At 35.9% G+C, this 21,629-nt stretch overlaps 1 protein-coding gene across 1 annotated transcript; it reads left to right on the forward strand.

The window, feature by feature from the left end:
• Window positions 1-246: 246 nt before the first annotated feature.
• Window positions 247-13,977, forward strand: LOC132031487 (poly(ADP-ribose) glycohydrolase 1-like). Its single transcript, XM_059421473.1, has 11 exons — window positions 247-503; window positions 1,300-1,488; window positions 2,268-2,371; window positions 3,069-3,273; window positions 3,355-3,459; window positions 9,927-10,045; window positions 10,243-10,386; window positions 12,281-12,425; window positions 12,604-12,804; window positions 13,048-13,110; window positions 13,791-13,977. The coding sequence occupies exons 1-11, from the start codon at window positions 252-254 to the stop codon at window positions 13,962-13,964; spliced, it is 1,701 nt and encodes a 566-aa protein (XP_059277456.1). The 5' UTR covers window positions 247-251; the 3' UTR covers window positions 13,965-13,977.
• Window positions 13,978-21,629: the final 7,652 nt, after the last annotated feature.

Here is a 21,629-nt window from a genome sequence, read left to right on the forward strand (position 1 = left end):
TAAAGACCAAATATTCTTTTGCAAAAATTAAGACCAAACACAAGTTCATGGTCTAACTCCAACTTCAAAAATTTCAAATGAGGTGAATACTTTTTGATTTCTATGCCAAACAGCTACTAAAATTTCAACTGATTTCAAATCAAAACGCCCCAAATTTTCTCCTCTTTCTTGTTGAGGGATTTTTGCAGTTTGGACTTGACGGCGTCTAACTTGAAAACAAACACAAAATGCATTGAGGGACAAATGTAAGAATGGAGAATAGAGAGGACCTTACTTCAATCCTTCCCTTTTTGCCACTATGTCTCCAGTCATCATGTTCCCTTTTTTGGCCACCGCCAGTTGTTGAAGCACTGAAAGCGCTCTCTTTTGGTCCTCATTACAGCAATGTAAACTCCGGCCAAGTCCTCTTTCTCGCTATTTCCGATATTCGGAACTCTCTCTCCTTGCCTGATTATTCAATTTCATCTTCTGCTTCTGACGGTTTTTCCCTCTTCTTTGATGATGTAATTAACCCTTTTACTTTTTTACCTTATATATATATATATTTTTTTTTTTTTTATTGGACACATAATGGTCACTTTTTCCCGAGTTTCGCTACTCAACTATCAGTGTTAGGGCGGGGTGGTTGGTGTGGGGGTAGGTTGTGGGGCTTAGGTGGTGAAAGTGAGGGTTAGGTGGTGGGTGGTGGAGTGGTTGGCTGGGGGGTGGTGGGAGTGGGGGGGGGGTGCGATGAGGTACTAAACTACTCCCTCCCGTTCCAATTTATGGGGTACAAATGAAATTTCGAGAGTCAATCAAGTTTCTTTTTAATCGGAATTTCTTTATATGCCTTTTGAAAATTTTAAGATGTTAATTGTTGTGATTTATAGTACTTTTTACGTAGTTTTTAAATATATAAATTTTATTTCAATAAACTTAAAGCTTGTATGTTTGAATTTACGGTCTTTAGAAGTTTGAATTTCGAAATTCCAACCGTGGCACATAAATTGGGGCAGAGGGAGTAGTTGTCCCCTTTTCCTACTTGAAGTATCACCATCTACTCTATTTCCTACCTCATATATCACCATTTATGTATTAAAATACACAACTTGAGCAGATGGTGATAGTTGAGGTAGGAAAAGGAAACAACTGATAGCTGACCTAATCAGCTTCGATGTGTTTTTTTAGTACATAGATGGTGATAGTTCAGATACAAACAGAGAATAACTGATTGTTGGGAGTGATAGTTCAGGGTGTTTTGACCATTAACTCTTTATTGTATGGTCTTTTTGAACTGAATGGTCAAAATGTTTGGTGCAGTTAATTCCTAGGGCTGAAGCTGCTAAATGGTTCGAAGAAGTGGTGCCGAAATTGGCGGATTTACTATTGCAGTTGCCCTCTTTATTAGAGACTCACTATGAGAAGGCTGATGGTGGTATTGTTAAAGGAGTCAATACTGGTCTTCGCTTATTGGAATCACAACAGCCTGGCATTGTTTTTATCAGTCAGGTTTTACGATTATACTTAGGTTAATTAACATTGATTTTTGTTAATGTCTGTTGTTTATTGGTTATCACACTATTTCGCTGTTGCTGCTGTTCCTTCATCTGAATGTTCTGTATTGCTTTCCTTATTAGTTTTCATGTTTTCGTCATCGCCGTATTTTTGTTTTCATAACTGCTTGATTTGCCGTGCTTGAGCTGAGGGTCTTCGGAAACAACCACTCTACCTCCACGAGGTAGGGGTAAGGTCTGCGTACACTCTACCCTCCCTAGACCCCGCTGTGGGATTACACTGGGTATGTTGTTGTTGTAATTAGGTTAATTAACATTTAGGAGTATTTAGTAATTTACAGTATTGAGTTCTAAAAGAACTCAATAGACCATTGTAATTGTGCCTCAAGCTCAAACTAGTTGGGGGTAGGCTCTACTTGAATGATTAGCAGCCACTCCTTTCTATTAAATTAGGGTCTCTAGACTTCACATTAAACAGTACGCCAAGATGCAAGTTTCTAACCAGTATAAAATGACTCAAAAGTACCTCTGGAAAACACTGAACTGTAAACGAACATATAATACTAAGCTTTTAAAAACTAGATTCACAGGCCCACTTGCAGATTATGGTAGCATACATTTGTAAAATGGTAAAGTTTTCTTTGAAATGTGAAAACTATAATCATAAGTTGCAATTTTCATAAAAGTCGTGTACTTGTATGAATCAGAATTTGATTCTGTGCAGCAAGTTTTTATAGCTTATAAATGATGTGATTGTCAATCTGTTTCTTGCAGGATTTAGTCGGTGCTCTTCTTGCATGTTCCTTCTTTTGTCTATTCCCTACCAGTGATAGAGGTGCCAAACATCTCCCGACGATCAACTTTGATCATTTGTTTGCGTATGTTTATCGGCTGTCTATTTTAGTTATAGCTGTTATGCTCATCTCTCACATTGTTTCTTTCATATATCTTTCATGTAATTTATCTTCTAAGGTATGTGAGACTATCTTATTTCTTTTCAGCTGTTGAAAAAGTGCATCCTCAAACAGTACCATATTTCAATATATTTTAACCCTTTAATTCCAACAGTTTCCTACTACATCTACAAAACGTGCCAAATTTATATATAGCACATGAGCCTACCCGTCCCCTCACTTTGGCCTAATTCGCTTGATTCTGATATAGTTATCATTGTGAAACTTTTCTCAACTTAAAAAAAGAAATTCTCCACTTCAACCTAAGTTGCGCAGACTCTTCACTTTCGTTGCCGCACCCGTGTCGGATTCTCAAAAAATGCACTACTTTTAGAGTATCCGACACGCACCCAATGATATTTTTGAAGAGTCCGTGCAACGTAGACTTCAACATCAATTTGACAAGCATTTGTTTGTAAATATTTTTGTGTTGTGACAGTAAAGGAATTAATATGGGAGAGTTGAATGTCATATTTTAGCTTTATAGTTCCAAAGCTTTTTATTAAAATGATCTACTGAAGCTATTGTCGTATGCTCTTTTATGGTTGCGACTTGCCATTTTATGTGTCACATTCTTTGAAGGTAGAAAGGAAGTTCATCCGGTGAAAAACATGATTTTCAGGTATCTGTATGATCATTATGACGAGAAACTTGAAAATAAATTAAAGTGCATTGTTCACTATTTTGAGAGGATTGCTTCATCGATGCCCGCTGGCTGCGTGTCATTTGAGCGAAAAGTTCTTGCTCTAGAACATGGTACATTTTGTTTTCCTTATCCAAAGGAAAATTTCTGGAGCCAATCCAATATTTGCCTTTGCCCTTTTAAGGCAAGGAATGAAACTTTTTCTCTATTTGGCAATAAAAGATGTTAGTATTTGAAGGGATGACATCTTTCTGTTTCTTTTTAGATTTCCAATTCAGGCTTCATTGAAGATCAATCAAGTGACGCTATTGAAGTTGATTTTGCGAACAAGTATCTTGGAGGTGGTGCTCTCAGTCGGGGTTGTGTACAGGTTTTTATTCCCAAGTCTTGACAAATTTTCAGCTTTATCTTTTGATATATTTGTTAATTGTTACTGTTAGTCAATTACTCCCTACTTCCCATTTTATAATATGATATTAATTTGGTCAGTAGTTTGTCATAGTAGAAGAAAATAATTACAGTAATTGTTGAAAACTAATCTGGTAAAAAGTATCACATCAAAAGTTCAAATAATTGCCTAGTTTATTTAGAGATTTGCATTGCTCGTCTTTTTCTTACTAATTCCTAAAACATGTGCGCTGTATAAAAAGTTTCTGATGAGCCTCAGGTTATAAAAACTTATTCTAGGAGGCTAAAATAAACAATTGAAAAACTTAGTAACTGTCATGAGACAGTTACTCATGGACCAGGGTGGTTTTTGCTTTTGCTGGAGAAAAAGGGGCAGGACAGTTTCAAAAGGATATTCAGAGAAGTATTTGCAGAAAAAAGGGAATCCTTTAGGAGGGTCTAGCCTCGAGAATGTCTAGAAGTATCAAATTTGTGTTATCTCATTATTATGTACTGTATAACTGAATGTCGTTCATGTCTTAGGTTGTAATTTAAGGTGTTAGCAGTGTTTTAGTGGCTGTTTTCGGATTTCTTGTTGTAATATCAGTGTATCTAGTGTAAAAACATCAGTATTTGTTCCTTTATAACCCTCAGGGGTTGGCCTGGTGGCAATTGACTTGAGCCTTGGGGTGCTCCCTTTCAAGGTCTCAAGTTCGAAACCCGCTGGGTGCAAACAATTTCTGAGGGCCATCGGACTGGGGAAAACCCTGAATTACCCGTGGTGCACTTGCGGGAAACTCCTTGCCAAGGGCCGGTGCACCCCCGGGATTAGTCGGGGCTCAAAGAGACTCGGACACCCGGTGCTTAATCAAAAAAATTTGTTCCTTTATTTACTGTTTTACGCAGAAAAGTCTATCAAATTTGGTATCAGAGCGGTAACGTTCCGGCATGGTGAGTAAAATGGAGGGACGAGTTGAACAAGTCGAAACTAATTTGACAGGGGTAAGAGAAGATGTTAGAAAACTGGAAGGATGGTTTCAAGAAATGAGAGTCTCTTGCGAGAATTGAAGCACCAGGGAAAATTGTAATAGCAGAAGCATCCGCTTCTCAAACCTGATCTGCAGGAAACCAAGAAGAGGGAAGCAATGTTAACTCCACCGTTTCTAAGGAGAGGACCCTTTGGGATGGAATTTTAGAGTGGAATGATAATTTGCAGTGAATTACGTTTCTGAAGCAGAAAGGTTACAGGCAGCCGGTGTTTGTTTGGAAGGAAAAGCCTTAAATTGGTATTATTGGTTAGAGTCTAGGCAAACAATATCAACCTGGGAAGTCTTCAAAAAAGAGTTGTTGAACCGATTTCATTATTCCCAGAAGAGCAACCAGTATGCCGTCTTAATGGGGCTAAAGCAGGTCACCACTGTTGCATCACTTTCGTGAAGAATTTGAGAAGGTGTTAGCATCTATGAGGGAAGAGTCTGATGGGTTGCTAACTCGGGTGTTTTTGAATGGTCTTAAGGAAGAAATTCGAGCAGAAGTGATGCTTTTACACTCAAACATTGAGGGAGATAATGGAGATGGCTCAAAAGGTGGAGGATCGAAATTCTATTTTGGAGCAAGTTCAAGGGTTCAAATCTGAACCAAACAGAGGCAGTTCAAGCAATAAACAATTTGTGTTTAGACCTAATTACTCTCGGGTTACAAACATACTTGAAGCACGTGAATCAAGAGCCGGAGCAGCAGGACGCAACGTTGATTCGCAAATGAATACTGCAGCAAAATCAATTGGTTTTAATGCGTCTTCTTCAGCAAACCCGAAAAAGAGAGTTAGGGTTATGTTTCAGATGTGATGAAAAATTTGGCCCTAACCATTGTTGTAAAAATAGGCAACTGAACCTCTTGGTTGTTTCAGAGGCACCCAACACAGATGAAGAGGAAACAGAAGAATTGTTCGAGTTTGCAGGGGATGATGTAGATGAAGGAGAACAAAAGGCTACTATAATGGTGTTGAATATGAATTCAGTAGTGAGCCTTGCAGGAGGAAGAACGATGAAACTTGTGGGAAAAATTCATGGGCATGACATGATAATTTTGGGGGACAGCGGAGCTACCCATAATTTTATATCTTCCGCGCTTGCTCATCACCTTCATTTACCTATTGAGAAGACCAATAGATTTGAAGTGACAATTGGAAATGGTCAACAAGTTGATGGGAATGAAGTAGGCAAAGGGGTGAGGTTGGATGTGCAAGGAGTCCAAATTCACCAACATTATTTTTTGTTTGACTTGGGTGGAACTGACGTGGTGTTGGGGATGGAATGACTAGCCACTTTGGGTGAGATGAGGGTAAACTGGAAACTTCTCACCATGAAATTTAAAGATGCAGGAAGATTGGTGTCGCTTCGAGGGGATCCAACTATGGTTCGAACAGTAGTGTCACTAAGAGCCAAGAGCCATGAATAATCTGTTAAAAAAGGAAATTAGGGATTCTTGATTGAGTTGAATCAGGTAACAGTAAATGAAGGTGAAGCATTTATCACATCAAAGGAGATTAAGGACTTGTTACTCGATTACCCAGAAGTGTGCGCCCAAGCTTGAAGTCTACCACCACACCGTTCTCGGGATCATGCTATTACTATTCAATCTAGAAAGCAACCCTCTAACATTCGTCCATATTTATATCCTCACTCTCAAAAGCTGAGATTGAACGTTTAGTCAAGGAGATGTTGGCTGCTGGAATCATTAGCGCTAGTACTAGTCCATATTCTAGTTCGGTGTTACTTGTTAAGAAAAAGGATGAAAGTTGGCGTTTTTGCGTGGATTACTGAGCTCTTAATGACATCACAGTTCCTGATAAATTTCCAATACCATGCATTGATGAGCTACTATATGATATTTACCAAGTTGGATCTCAAGTCAGGTTATCATCAGATTCACATTCAAACAAGAGATGAAGCGAAAACCTTCCGCACCCATAAGGGACATTATGAGTTTATGATCATGCCATTTGGCTTGACGAATGCACCCTCGACTTTCCAGTCACTGATTAATGATATTTGTAGGGAACATTTGCGGAAATTTATTTAGTGTTCTTTGATGATATTTTGATTTACAGTGGAGACTATGCTTCTCATGTTGAACATGTGAAGATTGCTTGAGATATTCTCAAACAGAACCAGCTGGTAATCAACAAGAAGAAGTGCGTGTTTGGGCAACTTAAACTGGAATATTTGGGTCATATCATCTCCTCTGAAGGAGTACAAGCAAATCCTTCCAAGATTGAGAGTATGATATCTTGGCTAGTTCCTAGAGATATCAAGTCTTTGTGGGGATTTTTGGGACTCACAGGGTACTATAGAAAGTTTGTCAAAGATTATGGTAAGATTGCCGCCCTTTTAACTGATTTATTAAAGAAAGATGCTTTTTTTTTATGGGGAGAACGAGCTCAACAAGCATTTGAAGCATTAAAGTTGGCTATGACTCAAGTGCCCGTCTTAGCGAGGCCGGACTTTTCTCAGCCATTTATAATTGAAGCTGATGCTTCGGGATTTGGTATTGGTGCATTTTTAATGCAAAAAGGTAAACCTATTGCATATTTCAGTCGAATGCTTTCTTCTAGAGCAAGACAATGCTTGGTATATGAACGGGAGCTAATGGCCATTGTGTTGGCCGTCAAGAGATGGAATCACTACTTGATGGGTCATCATTTCATCATTAAAACTGACCAAACGGCCCTTAAATTTTTGCTGGAACAGAGAGTTATGGATGAGAATCAGCAGAAATGGGTTTCCAAACTCATGGGTTATAAGTTTGAGATCAAGTACAAACCGGGTGCTGAAAATAAAGTGGCTGATGCGCTGTCAAGACGCGGGGGATCTGCAGAGTTATATGGGTTTTCAATTTGGAAATATCATGACAACGAGGAATGGGACCAAGAAGTACAACGAGACACCAAAATGGCTTTTATTTTGCAAAATCAGGACAACAAGTAGATGACAAGTATAGTTTGCAGAATGGATGTCTACTATTCAAAGGACACTTGGTTTTGCCAAAAGGATCATCTCGAATACCTGGGCTATTGAAAGAGTTTCATTCCTCTCCTATAGGAGGCCATTCGGGGTATATTCGCACATATAAGAGGCTGTCCGAGAATATCTATCGGGAAGGCATGAAGAGGGATGTGCGAGACTTCGTTGCCAGGTGTAAAATTTGTCAAAAGAACAAGTCTCAAACTTTTGAGTCCTGCAGGGTTACTCCAACCGTTACCAATACTCATCATGTGCGGGAGGAGGTAATTATGGACTTCATTACTGGCCTTCCTAAATCCCATAGGTTTGATACTATATTGGTTGTGGTGGATCGTCTTACTAAGTACGCACATTTTGTTCCACTTTCACAACCTTTTAATGCTAAAGATGTGGCTGATGTTTTCATTAATGGAGTGGTTAAATTGTCTGGATTTCCTAAATCTATTGTGTCTGATCATGGCCGTGTGTTCATAAGCCAATTTTGGAGGGAACGCTATGGCTCGTCCTACCATCCGGAGACTAATGGGCAAACATAAGTAGTGAATTGGAGTTTGGAGACATATCTTCATTGTATGGCAGGAGAAGATCCTAAGCAATGGTCTCACTGGTTATCTTGGGCTGAGTATTGGTTTAATACATCCTTTAACGGATCTGCAGGTATGACACACTTTAAAGCTATATATGGGAGGGATCCACCATCAATTTTTCACACGGATGACACTACTTCGACAGTGGAAGAAGTGAATAAGCAGGTGTGCACTAGAAATCTGATCTTGACCGAACTCAAAGATCATCTGGTACAGGCACAACAAAGAATGAAGAATCAAGCTGATCGACATCGTAGAGAAGTGATTTTTGAGATTGGCGAAGTGGTATGTCTCAAACTTCGGCCCTACAAACTACGTTCTTTGGCTAAGAAGATTAATGAAAAACTCAGTCCTCGCTTTTATGGCCCTTTCAAGATTCTGGAAAGGCTTGGTCCCCTAGCTTATCGGTTGGAGTTACCTGTTGGAGCACTCATGCATTTAGTGTTTCATGTTTCACAATTGAGAAAATGCCTGCTACCACCAACTACTCCTGCTCAAGGCCTACCTCCATTTCTTACGCAAGATTTGGAGCTTCAAGTTGAACCTGAAGCGGTGAGGCAGACCATGAAGCAAATCAATGGTAAATGGGAAGTGTTAATCAAGTGGAAGAACCTGCCAGAATTTGAGCATACTTGGGAGGACTATGCAATCATCGATCTGCAATTTCCTGATTTCACCTCGAGTACTAGGTGACTCTTATAGGGGAGGGTAATGATGAGCCTCAGGTTATAAAAACTAATTCTAGGAGGCCAACATAAACATTTGAAAAACTTAGTACAGTTACTCATGTACTAGGGTGGTTTTTTCTGGAGAAAAAGGGCAAGACAGTTTCAAAAGGATATTCAGAGAAGTATTTTCAGGAAAAAGGGAATCCTTTAGGAGAGTCTAGCCTCGAGAATGTCTAGAAGTATCAAATTTGTGTAATCTCATTATTATGTACTGTATAACTGAATGTCGTTCATGTCTTAGGTTGTAATTTAAGGTGTTAGCAGTGTTTGAGTGGCTGTTTTCAGATTTCTTGTTGTAATATCAGTATATCTAGTGTAAAACATCAGTATTTTTTCCTTTATTTACTGTTTTACGCAGAAAAGTCTATCAGTTTCCTAGGAATCATTTTGAATAAGTCAAGAGGAAAATGCAAAAGTTTATGTGCACTGAGCATGAAGTAGGCAAATGTTAGTTCTTTGCTATTATTTTGTTGATTATCTCACAGTGATAGACATTGCGCTTGTGGTGATGAGCCAATGATTAATTTAAATCATGTACTGCTTGCATGCATATGTGGAGTTTTTCTAGGACGCAAAGAGATTTTCATGAAATAGTATCCTTCATTTTTTATTTTGAGTAAGAATGGAAAATTTCAAGGATAAGGAGTAAGGATATAAGGATATTACAAAGAGGACTATATTCTCAAGCATGAGAAAGAGTTCTGTGATTTAAGGGTAATTTGTCCACTTAGATTTAATTAGGACAGGTGGCATAGCATTTGGGATAAAAATATTAATTAAAAATAAAATGAGGGCCGTTATTCCAAAAGGGCAATTTGAGCCACTCTGGTAAGTGGTAACGGCAGGGGTAGATTCAAGACCAACTTCTAACAGAGGATAAAGTTGTCCATTTTCGCGCATAGTCCAGAGGTGGTTTTGACCCTTATTCCTTAATTTAAAGAAGTTATTTTCTACTGGTTTGTCTTGCTCTTAATTAATTAACTGTATCTAATTTGGTGATTTATTTTCCATTTCTCTTGTTCTTTTTCTAAGTTCATGCAACCTCAATCTGTCTCTTTGGGACATATGTGTTCTGAAATATTTAAAATGTGCTGATATCTCCTTGGTTAGGAAGAGATTCGCTTTATGATCAATCCGGAGTTAATTGCTGGCATGCTTTTCTTGCCTTGCATGGCAGACAATGAAGCAATTGAAATAGTTGGTACAGAGAGGTTCTCAAATTATACCGGGTGAGCTTAGTTGGAGAATTAATTGCTTATTACATAAGTAAGTTAAATTTATAACCAAACTTGCTTATTTATTTTACTGCAATTTCCTCTTTCACAATAAAGTTTTGTTGACATTTGTTGACATTTTCTTACCTTTGACAGCAATTCCACAAAGTTTTGATATCCATAATTTAATAACTGTCTTTTGTTTAGTATAGATATGCTTCTTCCTTCCGTTTTGATGGTGACCATGTGGACAAAAAAGAAATTGATGTTCTTGGAAGGCGTAAGAGGAGAATAATTGCAATAGATGCACTAAGCAGCCCTGGAAAAAGGCAGTACCGGGTCGAATGCCTCCTAAGGTATGTGAGTGTTTATTATTCTTTAGAAATCTTATTTAGAGTAAGATTCTCTCTCAAGGTCAATTCATTCATAAGACAGATTAGCATGAACCTGTCAGCACTTTGGTTATCTTTAAGCTCCAATTGGGTCTGTTTTTATTAGGAAGTACTAGTGAGATTTAGTATAACCAAAGCTGAGAAGGAAGTAAAAGTTTATGAGCTGATGTTCTGGGGTTGGTGTTAGATAAAGGTGGCTGACAGTTAAATGCAGCCAGTCAGGTAGTTTGTGTTCTATTCCGCATACATGTATGTTAAAGAAATGAACGGAATAGTACATACCCATATCATCGACAGAACTATCTTTTAGATAGATCCTTGCCTGTCTGGCTTGCCTATGCCAGGAATTCACAGAATTGGTTGAGATAGTGCTTAATACATAAGTTCTTGAGAGAAGAAATTGTTTACTTTTGGGTGATTTGATTGAGAGATTCTGAACAAGGCAAGAAGTGGATGAGACCTGTGTTTAAATATTTCAGCATCTAACAATAAGTCTTCAGTGGGAAGATTTTACTTTCATAAGGAATTTGGATTTTAGGTAATTTGAGTTAGTACGAGTATGGAAAAAAATCAGTGAGATTCACACCACCAGTATCACTTGATGGTAATTCATTGTTATATATTTTCTTTTGTCCCTTAGCTGTGTTTAAAGTTTCAAACTTGCAGATTCAATTTGATTGACATTTGGATGTATAATTAATCCTGCTTATTAGTTTCATAAGATTTCTAGTTTGTCTTACATATCCCTCAAAGAAAAACATAAGAACAAATAGAAAAAATATATCTGCTTTTTCTTTGGTTGATGCTTGTATAGTTGTATTTATATGTTGTGTGAATTAGTTGGAGTCTCTACTTGTTCCTTGCATTGTTCTCCTGATTAATATATCAACAATGAGTGTTTTGTAAGTTCATCTGCAGATTTTGTTCTCTATTTTGTTGGATGTTTGAGTTCTTCAATAATCCAAGCCTCCAGTAAAGCTAGACAAAGTAGTTAACTATAGTTATACTGAAATATCCCAAATGAATTAGCATCCAAGCTGGTGTTTTATAGGTAAAATGTGTAACATATCCAACAGGAATGTACTTCTCCTTAGTAGTTTATAGTAAGAGAACTGTGCTTGGTCATTGCATACTGCATTAAAATGTGAATAATTTTGTATGCATTAAAATGTGAATAATTTTTCATTCACCAGCTTTTGAGGTTTATCTTGAAGAAGGAATTCTCAAGCTTCTGTTTACTTTGCCACCTTTTGCTGTCTCCATACCAAAATCGACATGCTTAAAGAGTAAATTTTCAATAGAGTAACATTTTTTGTTTTTGCTCATATAGGCTCTACCTTGAATTGACAGGTCTAGACTATTTAAATTGAGGTGAAAACATACTTGTTTAGATAATCATTGGTTGATTAACCCATGGAATTGTTGCCATTTATACTGAATGGGGTTGTGCAATGAGGGCAATAGACACAATTACCATTTTGATAAAAGCTTATCGATAGTGTTCACTTCTAGAAATTAGATTAATTTAGCAAATTCACTGGGGAATGACTTGGTTGAATTTAGGGTTTCATATGCATATGTTCATAGTTTTACATGGTATCTTATCCTCTCCTGGCACATGACTAGCTGAATTGCAATCTATTTTTTTGCAATCTATTTTCTTACATTATAGCCTTGGGATGTGGCCCTTCCCCAAACCCTGCTAATGCGGGATGTGTTGTGCACCAGACTGCCCTTTATCCTTTCTTCATAAAATCCACGCTTTAATTGCACTTTGCGCTGAAAGGCATAAAAGAGTTGGTGCTTTTCGGCCTCTTTCTCCCTTTAATACTCTGTGTCCTTCAATGTATTGTGGCAGGGAAATTAACAAGGCTCTTTGTGGTTTTATGGATCATTTTAAGTGTTATCAGTATAGAAAGTTTCTTCAAGATACTGGCTTCGTGGGATGTCGACATGATCCTAATGTAAAAGAATCTGATGGACATTCTGAAGTTTATCATTCGGTATTATCTCCCTTTTACTATTTTTAGATCCTCCTACTTTTTTCATTTTCGTCTCTGCTTTTCCCCCTTTGCGCCCCCCCTCTTTCGGAGTCTCTCAAATTACGCTAGCCGTGTAAATACTTTTCTACTTTTTTATTTGACTTCCTTTTGGACTGTTTGTTATCTTGTCGTTAAATAGTCTCTTGGAAATCCTTCAACATCATCTCAAACAACTGAAGAAACTTTGGCTAACCAGTTATTCAAAGATCACAAGGAACACTATTGTCAGCCTTTAGACTATCAGGAAGAAATTGGAGTTGTGACTGGAAATTGGGGCTGTGGTGCTTTCGGTGGGGATCCTCAAGTTAAAGCTATGCTTCAGTGGCTTGCTGCATCCCAGGTTATTCTCTCCTTGGACATTTTTCCAGCATTTTGTTACAGGAACTGTTGCTCTCATACGCATCATGTCACAAAATGGATGGTGGCAATATGTAAACACTTTATGTACCCTACATCAGCGCTTTAATAAATATATTCATGTGAAGGCGCGTGTGCTAATTTTTCCCTTAATACTTTTCCTAATTTTTTTTCCATTTTGTAATTCCTTTTTATTCCTCTCAAAATTTTCTCTCCTTTCTTCCAGGCTTTGAGACCTTTCATCTTGTATTATACATTTGACTTGGAAGCACTGCAAATGCTCGGCCAGGTACTAGTCTTCTAAAGTCTAAGCTACGCTGCTTGAAAGGGAATATCTTTTAATTTTCAACTTCTATTCCATAGTAAGTATGTTTGCCATTTGTTTTTGTGAGCATTTTCGCTATAGTTGTTGAATGTAATTAGATGCTGCTTGCTCTTAAGGTTTTAAAGCTGAACTTCTGTATCTGGACTGCTTTCTTTGACATTCTATGACAAAAATGTTTCCCTGCTATAGAAATTTTCTGTAATTTTTATTACTCACCTTTTTTTCATTTGCACCTTTTCATTGTTTCCTGACCATTACTGTGGTTTTGCCTTCAAATTGTTTTTATCTTTTGCTTTGGGGAAAACTGATTGATGCCACTGATAGTTTTGAATGATAGATTAGCCTTTCCCAATTGATGGTTATTGATGCTAGAAATGGAAAACGAGGTTTGTCCTAAACATATCTGGAAATGTTGGTACTGCCTTTCCATATTGGTCCATACGTTGGTGCAAAAGATAGATGTGTAGGTTTGCTCTTTACGAAATCTTGACTTTATTTAGCGTATCACCAACTTTGTGCTGGTTTCTATTAGCTTATCCTGTCTTGTATATTCTTGTATGATCATAATGCACAAACATCTTCAAGACTTGGGAGCATATGTATATATTTCTTTGTGACATTTTCTTTGTTGAAACCTGGAGTAGGTGGCTCAATGGATTTGTTCACAAGGGTGGACTGTTGGGGAGCTTTGGAATATGTTGGTGGAATATTCAGTCCAGAAATTGAGGGGAGAAACTGGAGCTGGCTTCTTCAGTTGGCTCCTTCCATCCTTGAAATCCCATGATACTATTTTGCTCAACAATTCACATAATGTTTAAATTTTTCTGGTGATTTTATATAGTGCTACACTGCTACTACATGATCATCCTTGTATAAGCAAAGAAAAATACGAGTGTACTTGTTGTAGGTAACTTGCATACGCCTATTTTTGGAGGGGTTTCTCTTCATTGAGTTCCCCCTAAAAATAGTTAAGGATATATAATATATTGGGTCAGACTTTTATCACATTTTCCAAATTTGTAAGAAAATTGCTAGTGTCAAAAAGAAACTGTACATGTTTGATTGGTGTGCTTTAGAATAAGATGGAAAGAGTTAGAAAGGAAAATAGTTTCGTATGACATATTATGGGAATATTGGGACTATATTCCTCTATTTTTATGATTTCTTCTCCGAAAATTTCCTTTTTGTTTCTTTTCTGAGAGTTGATTTTCCCAGTATGCATTTAATGCTGTCTTAGGCGGTTGACTTTAATTTGGTACTTAATACTTTCCTCACTAAATATGGTAGTAATTTTTAGTAAAGAGGGGGAACCAAGGAAAGAAATTAAAACATTGTAAAAAAGGAAAAATAAGAGAAGGAAAGAAGTGAAGTACCGTGTCTATATAAACAATGCAGTCTATGCATGTAGTGTAGTGCCCTCTTTGACATGAATTTAAGATCCTTTCATGTAAACTTCTTTTCACTTTTCTCTTAGTTTTTCTCAAAGTCGAAGTGATAAAATAATACTACTAGTTTTCTTCTTCTCCTTTTGATGTTAGCTTTCTTTTAAGCGTGACGTATTTGTGTTAAAAAATTCAAATTCACTGAGTACGTACAAGTATTATATTTAAAATTAACCCATTTTTATTACTTTAAATTGCTCAAAAATCATGAACTTCAAATCTTGGATTTGCCTCGGTGTCCCTTTTTTTTGTTTTTTGTTTTTTGTTTTTTTTAATCAAGTACTCCCTTAATTTTTCAACAAGCTATAATTTTACTATCCATGCATGCATGGTGTTTTCGTCTCTGTAAGAAGTAATATATATGCCTAACTGTGTTGATTTTTCTTTGCTATTGTAGTGATCTGAACTTGAAAGATATATAAAAAGCAAGAATGTCTTCATCAGGAAGCAGAGGCAAAACTATTGACAAGAACGTGGAGAAGTTGATGGAGGTGAAAGGACAGATAGACGCGACAACAAATTATATTAACCAACTATCCGGGCAAGAAAGAACACCTGAAGTGGATAATGGAAATTATCAAGCTAGACTACAACAGTGGAAATTGATGGATAAAGAGGAGAAAATCGAAGATAAATTGACAGGAAAGTATGGAGTTCCTAAAAACAAAATTGGGGGAGGTTATTGATTTTGAAATTAAAGTTGGACGAGAAAAATGATTTTCACCTTTTTCTTTTACTTAGTATAGTAGTTATTAGGAGTAATACATTTAGCAAGTCATAGATATAGGAATTTAGTCTTTCAAGCTTTAGTTACTAGGACTTTGAAGTCGTAGTTGTTTTGTTTTGCTTTTTCATGATATTACTATTATATATAAGAGAGGATCTCAAAATTTTGTAGTCCTCACATGAAATTTTTTGTCCATTTTATCCCTAATTGAATGTTTAATTACCTTGTAAGCTCTCACCTATTTTGGTAAATTTGAATAATTATGTGGGCTAATTAAATTCTAGGAGGGATAAAGTGGAAGGGTGATAGTGACACCACAAAATATTATTAATTGAACCAAATTAAAAATTGATCCAAAAGTTAATTGTCTTTCTTTTATGTGGAAATGATTAAATTTGTTTCAATTTTTTTTTTCTATAAAATTTATTACGGACAAGTAAAAAAGTTATATACCTTAATACACACTTAATTATCAATTTAAAATTATTTTTCATATATAGCTAAAATTGTTTTAAAAAAAGTAATTAAAGAAATATTGTAGCTCTCCAAATAATAATAATAATAATAATAAAAAAATTTGAAAATGAGAGTAATCATTTTCACATTTTTTTGATATTGAAATGTTTTACAAAAGATGAGATAATCAATGTTTTATATAATTAAGGACAAATAGTTAGATAAACATGAAACACTAAAACTACATACACGTTTAAGAAATTATAACAGTTCATTAAGAAAAATAAACTACAATATTTTTAAAGAAAAGGAAAGATTAAAGTAAGAAAAACAAATAATTTCATTAACTTTCCAGTTCCTTTTTGTATGGTTTAATATGAAGAAACATCTAAAGTATTTCGCTGTATCAAGACTTTTAATTATTTAATTTTAAATGCTATCTTTATTTATAAGTTAACTTCATTGATGTCATTAGACAACAATTTGTACCATTAAATATTTTTTATATTACTTGAATATCGCAATTATTTTTTTCTTCCAAAAAAAAGGGTTAGCCAATATAAGTTTAATGAAAAAAATTAAGTTGAAATCCAATGTAAGGTAAAACTCAATTTGGATCAAGAACATTTCTCAAAAAATGTAGTAAAATAAAAGGGAGAAAAGCTTTGATGCATGCATTAATTTGTATGAAAATAAAAAGGAAGTCTAAATATATTCTAAAAAATGTTGTTTTTTAACTTACAATTTTTTTTTTATATAATTAAATATCTTAGAAACATTGAAAAATTGTCAACCTACCTTTACAATTGATATAATGATACAAAAACAACACAAAAAGCAAGAGTAGAAAAAAAAACATTAAAAATATAAAAAAGAATTGCAAATTTAAATTTTAATGTAGCTTGGGCCCGGGCTTAGCACGAGCCAAACGACACCAGTATATATATATATATATATATATCAAGTTAAGGGAATATGTTAAAGTTTTAATTTTTGCCTCGTATTTATATTGGGAATATAGTGATACTTTTTGTAATAGAGTGCTCAAAAGTCGCATTTAATTGTTAGTATTGATTCAAAGGAAATAAAGAACGTTACTAATTAATTACATAACTGGACAAATTAAATAATCTGTCATAATAAATCAGCAGGCCGTGTTCTGAATGTGATACAGTTCCCAACTATTGAACTATACACATGGCAATGCTCATTCATATTATACTTCACTGATACCAAAAGAGTTGACAGAAAGAAAAGATTAGCACTCACACAATTCCAACAAAAAGATGCACGTAATTACAATTAAGAAGTGATTCTTGCAAATATCCACTTTGATCAGCATTACTCATTATCAAGATCACAACAGCAGAAAGTTTTGTGGTAATGGAAACGGAAAGAAAATAGCTGGAAAGGATTGGAACCATCAAACATGCATTCTGCTACTCCAAGTCTTCGTTTCTTACCCTGAATTCCTCCAAACACAGTTGAGCATTTTCCTGTACTGTTAGAAAGCCAAAATCTGAACTCTCTGTGATTGTATTTCTTAGGGGGAGCTATTGATTTCCAGTCAGCTTCAGACAAACTTCCCCTCGAGTTCAGCGAACGAAGTCTTACTTTACCATGCTTGTCCACTGTCAGATAGCTTTGTCCCTCTGAGAATTTGTCCATGTAGTTCCTGAACCTGCCACTCATTCAATAGGAGTTCATCATTTATATATGTCAAAATTTGTATCTTGTATACTTTGTGGACAGGTAATTTAACAATCATTGTTGGATATTTTCTCTGGGTTGTGGGTCGCTCCATGTGGGCTGAATGGAGCTGACCCGACTCGGTTCGGAGAGATAGGACTAAGAGGTTAAAAACGTGCAGACAAGTTGCCTCACACTTTTTAACCTTTACGGTTATTAACGTGGAAAGTGGGGGAATCAGTTTTTCTGAGAATAACCTCTACTCCTCTTCTTAAAAAGGACAGTAACCACTTTCTTCACGGTAGACTAGTGCTTTAGCAGTATTGTGAACACACAAAAGTAGGACATCTAGTTCGTGGAGATTTGACTTGGTTTCCTAGTGAAACTCAGTTCGACTTGGAGTAATTTTTCGATACAGGTTCTGCAAAATTTCGGCCACTATTTTTCGGCCACTATTAACAGGTACACAGTCGTTGTTCCTGTTACTAAATTATTCTTACAATCATGATTTCAGCAAATTATTTAAGTAAAATTCTTATCTCTAGTGCTGATAAGAGAACATTTAACATTGTTTGCTTGGTATTATACTTATTATAAAGGAAAGTTACCTATGATAACCAGAAGCTGAACCAGAAGTTGATTCCCAGCCATAACAAGCATTGTATTTTTCAAAATCGCCGCCTTTGATATTTGGCACCGAGTATAACACCTCTATCCTTGGAGCTAACATAGTCTAATTGTAAGGCACCAACTATGAGAGAGTCATCAAATGCAGTCATATGAGGATAGGCTTCACTTGGAGGGCAAATGCTTGTGTCACATTTCGAACATTGGCTGCAGAGGAGTTTGCTCTTCTGCTCTCCAGTTGCATATGAAATGACACAGTTCATTAAAGGCACCAGCAGAAACACCGAGCCACTATTTCCATCCATCTCAGAAGTCACAATTTGTCTATATATCAATTCAAGTTTTCGTCTCGCAAGAGTATATATAAGGATTATATCAGTTTCTTTATTCTGTGCCCTTGTTCTAGATGTTATCACATTAAGGACTTTATTTTGGATTCAGTAGCTTATACTTCATAGGTGGCAACTAATATTTTGTAAAGTACGTAGCATTGATCATACCGGAGAGTTTTACAACATTGAAGTCTTCTCCTGATTGCACCATGCTAATTTTAATTCTAAATATTTTAGACTTTTCTTAATGACAGCAAAGGTACAAAACTAGGAGCCACCTTTTAACTTTTGTTTTTTGTGGTTCATATTGGCATGTGAAAGTGAGAATTCCAAGTTATGGTTCAGTTTGTCTAACATTGAAAAATCTAACAAATGATAGACTAACAACAATAGATAGCTAATTAGGTGCACTCTGTCAGCACCATCTTAATTTATGAAAAATAACCTCAGCATCTTTCAGACTCAACATGTTGCACATAAAGTTCAATTTTGAGCTTTGCTTAACCCATTTAGTGTTCTCCGTTTGTCTTATCTCTAGAGAAAATACACTTCTATTTAGCTATTTTAGTTCTTACTATAAGGTCTTATAATGTTACCTCCTCAACTAAAGCAAATCATTTCACCTATCCCATATTTTCTTGTAGGTAGAGTTAGGCAACAAGTAGTGATTGGTTCAAAAGAACAAGTTGCTGAGTGCATAAAGGAAGTAATTGCACGGTTTTCCCTTCAAATGGACTGGTCTTTAATTTTTGCTCTTCAAAATCGAACTTATGCCTAGCGGAGCATAAGTTCTTTAAGGGCACTGGCATCACTTGTGGATATTATGATGAGTAAGCCCCTCTAGTCATAAGATCGATTTTGAAGGTAAAAAATTAAAGACCAAAGACAAAATAGGGACAAAAGTGTAAATGCCACCTCATGAAGAGGCTAGTTAGATGTAAGGTTATGTTTCGTAGTCTTGGGTGACATCACTTTAGACATGGGAATACAACCACAACTACTGTTACAACTAATGACATTGTTAGGGTTTTTTGTCCTGATTTTCTTACCAAATTTGAGTTTTACTTTTCTCTTGAAGGAAAATCAAAGTATACCATAATTGCTTTTACTTTTCCTGAAAGGAAAATATAATTCTCTTCCATATTGGTTATTCCTTGTCTTGCAGGAAAAGTTTTAGACATGTATAAATTGAAGACCTCCTTCCCACGACTAGAACACAATAGCATCCACAATGTAATCATTAAAGAGCCTTATTTGGGGGGGGGGGGGGGGGAATTTTCTCAATAGGTTATATGCTTTTTTATATTAGTTTTTCATATTTAGGTCAATTGGCCAAACCCTATTAGAATATTATGTCTTTTTAGTATACTTTTCTTTGTCATCTTATTTATCGTCGTTCAAGGTTTGTAATTGATAGATTCCGCATGACGCCTTGATTATTTCGATCCAAACAAATGGTATCAGAGCCAATGGTTCTATCGATTGAAGACAGGTTCAAGGTCAGTTCAAACCAAGCTGCAACCGGTTTCGCGTTAATGAAGATTTTGTTCAGAATACTACATGTGGAGATGAATTTTCAACCATATTTTCAACAATCCTACTGCTGCATCTTTGAAAATAAAAACAAAATATTTTAAAACCATTTTTAACCCATAATATTTTTAACCTTATTTTTAACCATGACAAGCAGTAGTGATGAAGATTACGCGAAGAAGGCAGATCAAGTTTTGTCAAGAAAATCCAGGCCAAAAGGGGAGATTTGTCAGGGTTTTTTGCCTTGATTTTCTTACCAAATTTGAGTTTTACTTTTCTCTCGAAGGAAATTCAAAGTATTACCATAATTGCTTTTACTTTTCCTGAAAGAAAAATATAATTCTCTTCCATATTGGCTATTCCTTGTCTTGGAGGAAAAGTTTCAGACATTTATAAATTGAAGACCTCCTTCGTACAGCTAGAACACAATATCATCCACAATGTAGTCATTAAAGAGTCTTGTTTAGAGAGAGATAATTCTCTCAATAGGTTTTATGCTTTTTTATATTAGTTATTCATAGGTAGGTCAATTGACCAAACCCTTTTAAAATATTATGTCTTTTTAGTATACTTTTCTTTGTGGTGTTATTTATCGTTGTTCAAGGTTTGCAATTGATAGCTTCTGCATGACGCCCTTATTATTTCGATCCCAAAAGACATGCGGTTCAACCATAGAGTTCTTAGCAAGGATAGAGTTTGCCAACTCTCCTGCTGTTTTTCAAGATTCAGCAAACAGAATGGAAAGGGAAAATAACCAAACAACCCATTAAAAATTTTCCGTTCAGTAGTATCTTTTCTTTTACCTTTTCAAAGTTGGAAAAGTTCTTCGGTTCTATGATTTAGAACATCCTAATGTACCAGTTAAAGATGTTTATCAATGGTTTCTAAACAAGGAATTGCGATTGTCACTGTGAGCTCATAGGGGAAGAATTCAACCCCTCGCGCATCTAATGTTCTCATCATTCTTGCCATAACGAAACAATGAACGTATGCACAAAATAAAGTTCAGTTCCTGATTGTAAAGAATGTACACAAATTCTGATACTCTCTAACAATGTTGCCACTCCGTATCCTTCAAAAATGCACTAGTTTTGGAGGATCCGACATGCATCAACGACTTTTTTTATGAGTCTGAGCAACATATAGGCAATTAACTCTGTAAAGAAAAAGTATTCACAAGTAAATTTGATCACTGTGACATTAATAAAATTAGCAGTGAGCTTTCAATAGCATCTCCCAAGAAAGAGAAACACATAAGTTGACCTATGAAGGAAACAAAGCTGATGGGAAAAACAATAAAGCTTCTTGAATTAAGTTGGCAAGTCAGAACCTATATATCTACATATATTAAAAGCACGAATAATTTTCGCTAAATGTTGAACCACTCTAAATGTTGATCGACTTATATATCCTCATTTATTTTAATCTTAACATAAATCTTAAGGTTATTTTGGTAAAGCTTAAAAGAAACAATCCTATTCCTAATCAGTGGCGGAGCCACGTAGAGCCGAGGGTGTTCATCCGAACCCCCTCGGCTGAAAAAAACACTGTTACCGGTAAATTGTGAATTAATTGTCATTACGAACAGGAATTCTATTATAATTAGGAGTTACCGGAAAAAAAGATAAAATTGTGAATAGAAGATTACAGTTAAAATAGAAGACAATCAGCTACTTA

This window comes from Lycium ferocissimum, chromosome 9, assembly GCF_029784015.1.
Source record: "Lycium ferocissimum isolate CSIRO_LF1 chromosome 9, AGI_CSIRO_Lferr_CH_V1, whole genome shotgun sequence".
NCBI lineage: Eukaryota > Viridiplantae > Streptophyta > Magnoliopsida > Solanales > Solanaceae > Lycium > Lycium ferocissimum.